General features: G+C 41.9%; 1 protein-coding gene across 1 annotated transcript in view; it reads left to right on the forward strand.

Annotated features, from left to right (window-relative positions):
* Positions 1-5,229, forward strand: part of LOC311306992 (uncharacterized protein) — a 363,786-nt gene extending 358,557 nt beyond the window's left edge. Inside the window, exon 21 of the mRNA XM_084435673.1 lies at positions 4,929-5,229. Coding sequence (XP_084291799.1) covers positions 4,929-4,935 — 7 coding nt within the window. The 3' untranslated portion in view covers positions 4,936-5,229. The remainder of the gene's footprint in view (positions 1-4,928) is intronic.
* Positions 5,230-5,566: the final 337 nt, after the last annotated feature.

Genomic DNA, 5,566 nt, shown 5'->3' on the forward strand with positions numbered 1-5,566 from the left:
ATAACACTTTGTTAAAACTGTAGTTTTAAAATAGTAATGTTCTCTGTGGAATCAGCCTTATTGTGTATGGGCTTATTGGACCCCACCGACGGATGTAGGTGGGGCTTGGTAAAAGGGGAGTGGGGGAGTTTGGAGTGAAGGAAGTTCAAAGTGTGCAGTTGAGGCAGTCCGCTGAATAAAGACAGTTGTTAAATAACGTTTTGTGTCCTCTCATGACATGGTGTCAGAAGAGCAAGTTTTACCTACGAACAAGTTCGGCTCGTCTTGAGTGGTATAATGTCCAAGTTCAACGCACCTGAGGCTTTCAACTTCGCACAGTCTGCTACCTGGCCTGCGTCGATCCAGCGGTTCTCCCATTTTCGCATCGCAACGAAGCTGAACAAGGAAAACGCTGAAGTTCAAGTCAATTCCCTGCTTTATGCAATGGGTAAAGATGCCGAAGCGATATTCGGATCATTCACGTTTTCCGAAGCTTCGCATGCATATTATAATGATGAGACTGTTGTTGGAAAATGTAATGAACATTTCGTTCCCCGGAGGAACGTAATACATGAGAGGGCCTGTTTTCACCAGCATGCACAGAGATCCGGAGAGACTGTTGAGGCTTTTGTGAGATGCCTCTATGAATTGGTTGAATACTGCGAGTTCAGTGTGAGCAAAGAGGAACAAATATGGGACAGAGTCGTCATTGGGATTGCAGATTCCCAGAGGTTACAAATGGAACCTGAATTGACTTTGGACAAAGCGGTCCAGATCGCGCAGCAGTCTGATCTCATTAAGAACCAAAATGTGAGTGGGGGAGTGGCTGCTGAAGTGAACGCAATACATGGACACCGGAAAGGCACGAGGTGCTTTACAGGACCACCAAATAAGGAAAGGGCTGGTGAGAGGAAACAAGCCATAGACTGCACACACTGTAACCGCACACACACAGAGAATAATTGCCCTGCACAAGCGATGCAGGAGATGCAATAAACTAGGACATTTTGCCATTGCATGTAAAACTAAAAATGTCAAAGAACTGGCAGTGTGTGACACTGAGACTAGTGATGCATTTTTCCTTGGGTCTTTAATGAATGAGTCTGCTTCCGAGGACAGGACAGGGCAGGTCAGTCAAGTTCAAAATTGATACTGGGGCCGACATCACCATCATGTCATGCTCTACATGAGAGCTTACAAGGGCGCCCTCCACTGGTCAAAACCAGTATAACTGTGAAAAGTCCTAGGGGAAAAGTGAGCTGTATGGGAAAATTCCTAGCAAATACAGAAAGTAAAAGAAACATTTTTGAATTGTGGGTTTTTGTTGTAGATGGGCTATTTGCTAAGAATTTCCTCAGTCGAAGCACGGCTTGTAAGATGGGCCTAGTACAGAGAGTGGATGAAATCACAGACCATAATGATGTCTATGGAGACATTGGCTTGCTCAACTGTGAACCAGTGAAAATTTAACTTAAGTCAGATGCCACTCCTTATAGTCTTGCCAGCCCTCGTAGAATTCCCTTTCCCCTGTTGCCTAAAGTCGAACAGGATCTGAAGCGCATGCTGTCCTTAGGGATAATTTCCAAAGTCACCGAACCAACGGAATGGTGTGCCCCAATGGTTCCCATTGTAAAAAAGAACGGTTCTGTCAGGATTTGCATTGACCTCAAACGTTTGAATCAAGCTGTAAACCGTGAGCGCTTTATTCTCCCAACATTAGAGGATATTGCCCCCAAACTCTCAGGAGCCAGTGTATTTTCTACTTTGGATACATCTTCAGGGTTTTGGCAAATCCCTTTGGATCCAAGCTGCGTGAAGCTGACCACATTCATAACTCCAGTAGGATGATTCTGTTTTAATAAACTAGACTTTTGGGGTTACTTCTGCGCCCGAAATTTTCCAAAGAGAAATGAGCAAACTTCTAATTGGACACAAAGGCACTGCAGTTGTCATGGATAACATACTTGTTTATGGCGAGGACCAAAACGAGCATGATGAGAATCTTGAGGCTGTTCTGAGAACTATCAGAGAGTCAGGACTGAAACTGAACCGTGATAAATGTCACTTTAACAAATCTGAGCTGCAGTGCTTTGGCCACACAATCGGTCATGAAGGCATCAAGCCTGATGCAATGAAGGTGAAGGCAATCACTGATATGCCTAGTCCTACTAATGTGACGGAGCTTAGGCAAATTCTGGAGATGATCAACTATTTAGGCAAATTTGTGCCAGATCTTTCCACGGAGCTTCAGCCAGTCACAGCTCTGCTGAGGAATGAAGTAATCTGGTTTTGGACAGAAGTCCAAGAGCAGGCTCTGGACAAAGTAAAGTGCAAGGTAGCCACAGCTCCTGCTTTCGCATATTACGATCCTTAGAAACCCACTATAGTTAGTGCAATTGTTAGTAGTTTTGGGTTAGGAGGTGCCCTGCTCCAAGTCCATGGTGATGCAGCATGTGCCGTCGCATTCTGCTCCAGAACCTTGACTGAAGCAGAGCGCAGATACTCCCAAATAGAAAAGGAGTGCCTGGCTGGTGTGTGGGCATGCGAGCAGTTTGTCCGCTACCTTCAAGGCTTGGATGAATTTTGCCTGCAAACAGACCACAAGCCTTTGGTCCCACTCATTAACTCCTATGATATTGATCGTGTCCCATTACGGTGTCAGCGGTTACTAATGCGCCTCATGCGCTTCAATGTGAAAACAGTGCATGTCCCTGGTAAATGTTTGGTGGTGGCGGACACACTTTCTCTGAATCCTCTGAAAGGGCACTGCCACTCAGAGATGGAGGATGAGGTGAAAGCATATGTTGAAGCAGTCGTCACATCCAAATAGGTCTCACACTTAAAGCTAGATGCTATTAGAGAGGCCAAGAAAGAAGATGAAGATCTCCAGGAAGTGATAAACTTTCTCAACAAAGGTTGGCCAAGCAAGATACCCTTCCAGCTGAGCGGCTATCATACCGCTAGGGCTTCCTTGGCAGTTGTCAATTGGCTGCTCCTGTATGAGGACAGGATTGTCATTCCTGAGTCGATAAGGGAGGAAGTGTTAGGCCAAATTCATGGAGGGCATCAAGGTCTCACCAAGTGCCATCAGAGGGCAAAGATATCAGATTGGTGGCCTGCAATAGATAATGACATTAACACAAGGGTCTCAATGTGCACCTTTTGTCAGGCCCACAAACCCACACAAAGGAAAGAACCTTTAATCACTATCCCCTTGCCTGCTGGTCCCTGGTGCAAAATTGCAGCAGATGTATACCAGCTGAATGGTAAAACTTACTTGATAGTTGTAGACTATTACTCGCGTGACATCGAAATAGCCCACATTCAACCACCATCCAGCTTTTATCAGCAGACTGAAGTGCATGTTTGTAAGATGGGGAATTCCGAAATAGCTTATATCTAACAACGGGACACAGTTCACTTCGGGTGAATTTCAGCAGTTCAGTACAGACTACGATTTTCAACACACAACCTCAAGTCCTCATTTCCCCCAAGCCAATGGAGCTGCTGAAAAAGCAGTTCAAACTGCAAAACGGATTCTCTGCCAACCTGACCTTCTTATGGCACTGATGTGCTACCGGGCGACACCCATTACAGCAACTGGTCTAAGCCCGGCCCAGATAATGACAGGTCGACAAATCAGAACTAACCTGCCAATGCTTGAGGAAAAACACCAGCCTCAACCCATTGATTATAAAGCCATGGAGATGAAGGATCAAGCTGTAAAGAAATCCTACATGTTCTTCTATGATCGAAAACACTCAGCTCGTGTTTTACCAGAACTTCAGCTTGGGGAGAAAGTTCTTCTTAAACTGACAGTGAGAAAGGCTGGGAAACACCAGCTGTGGTGCTGAACAAAACATCCAAACCAAGATCTTACATGGTGCAAACACAGAATGGAGCTGTCCTACGAAGGAATCGTAAACATCTGCAAGCGATGCCATTGCAGCCAGATTCTACTAGATTCTACAGATTCTGCAGCCATTGCAGAAATTCAGGCCCTGCTGTTCCAGAGACTGTACATTTAAATAATCCTGCAGTTGCAATCCTGCTGCACCTGTGAAGGCAACGCCAGTTGTAACTTCCAGCGGAAGAGTTGTGAAAACACCAACACGATACTAAAATCAGTTTACAGAGTCTGATAAGAATGTGGTTTTGTTCTATTGTTCTGGTTCTAAAAACAAATAGGAAAGAAGAAGATAGATAACGTAGAAAATGAGACAATGAATGCTATATCATATTGTTCTTTAATATCTTTAATTAGTAGAAGAAAAGCAAACAACCATTGTGAGGTAGTTTCATTGTGTTGCATTTTATTTTGTTATGTGTTAATGAAAAGATATATGGGTGGAATCAGCCTTATTGTGTATGGGCTTATTGGACCCCACTGACGGATGTAGGTGGGGCTTGGTAAAAGGGGAGTGGAGGAGTTTGGAGTGAAGGAAGTTCAAAGTGCACAAAGTGTGTAGTTGAGGCAGTCCGCTGAATAAAGACTTAGTTGTTAAATAACGTTTTGTGTCCTCTCATGACATGTTCAAAGTATTATTTCCCACGATTTTAATTCCTTTGTAAATTTATGTTCTCCGCGTCAGAGAAACAATAAACATTCTGTGTAAATGCACATTTTGTGATTTTATGCCGCTTCAGATTTGGTTTCTGTGTAAAGACGCCTTATGTGTGTGATAATCTGAGATTTGGGTTGTTTATTAACTGATATTAAATGTGTAGTGAGTGTAATGATCATTTCTGCTGGTTCTGTATCAGCTGTCCGTTGTGTGAAAGTGACCTTTCATGTGATTTTGATTTTGTAAAGTGACTTTGAGCATCAGATAGAAGCGGTATGATCATGTTTAAGAATGAATTCATATAGATTAACTAGTTAGTTTTCTTATTAAAAGATGTGACAGATATAATACTGCATATGTGACTGTTTGTGTGTTTTATTTTAGGTATTAAATGACAGTCTAATCTTCTGATGATCATCTGATGGTGAATAAGGATCCACTACAGAGACTCACCGTCAACAGAATCAACCGAGACTGAAGATACAGTGACTTCACTGTTATAAATTAAGACTTCATTTAGATTTCAGCGATCCTCTGACAGACCTGATGAGGCGGCAGTGAAACACCTTTTATTTCACAGCAAATTACAGTTTCTCATTCATAGATTAATCATTTTATTTGTATAAATGCACAGTACCTCAAAAAGCTCGGAGTTTTGTTAGAGTAAATAAAGTGCCTGAATATCTTTGTGTTTGTGTTGTACCAGCAGAGGGAGACAAAGACTAATGAAATATTAATTTTTCATAATTATAAGAATAAAAAACTGTTCAAGCTCACTTTTAGAAAACAGTGCAACTTGAGTTTATACTGTATATCATGTTTTGGTAACACTTTATAATAACTGCATGCTATTTATCATTAGTTAAGCATTACTAAACAGTTATTTAATCTTTTTAAAGCATTAATATACATTAATAAGCAGTGTATAAAAACAGCTATAAATGCTTTATTCCTGATTTATAAGCATATCTATAATGTGTTTAATAATTGTATTTTCATACTTTATTAATGATCAATTTATC

Source organism: Rutilus rutilus (assembly GCF_951802725.1).
Source record: "Rutilus rutilus genome assembly, chromosome: 17".
NCBI classification, from domain to species: domain Eukaryota; kingdom Metazoa; phylum Chordata; class Actinopteri; order Cypriniformes; family Leuciscidae; genus Rutilus; species Rutilus rutilus.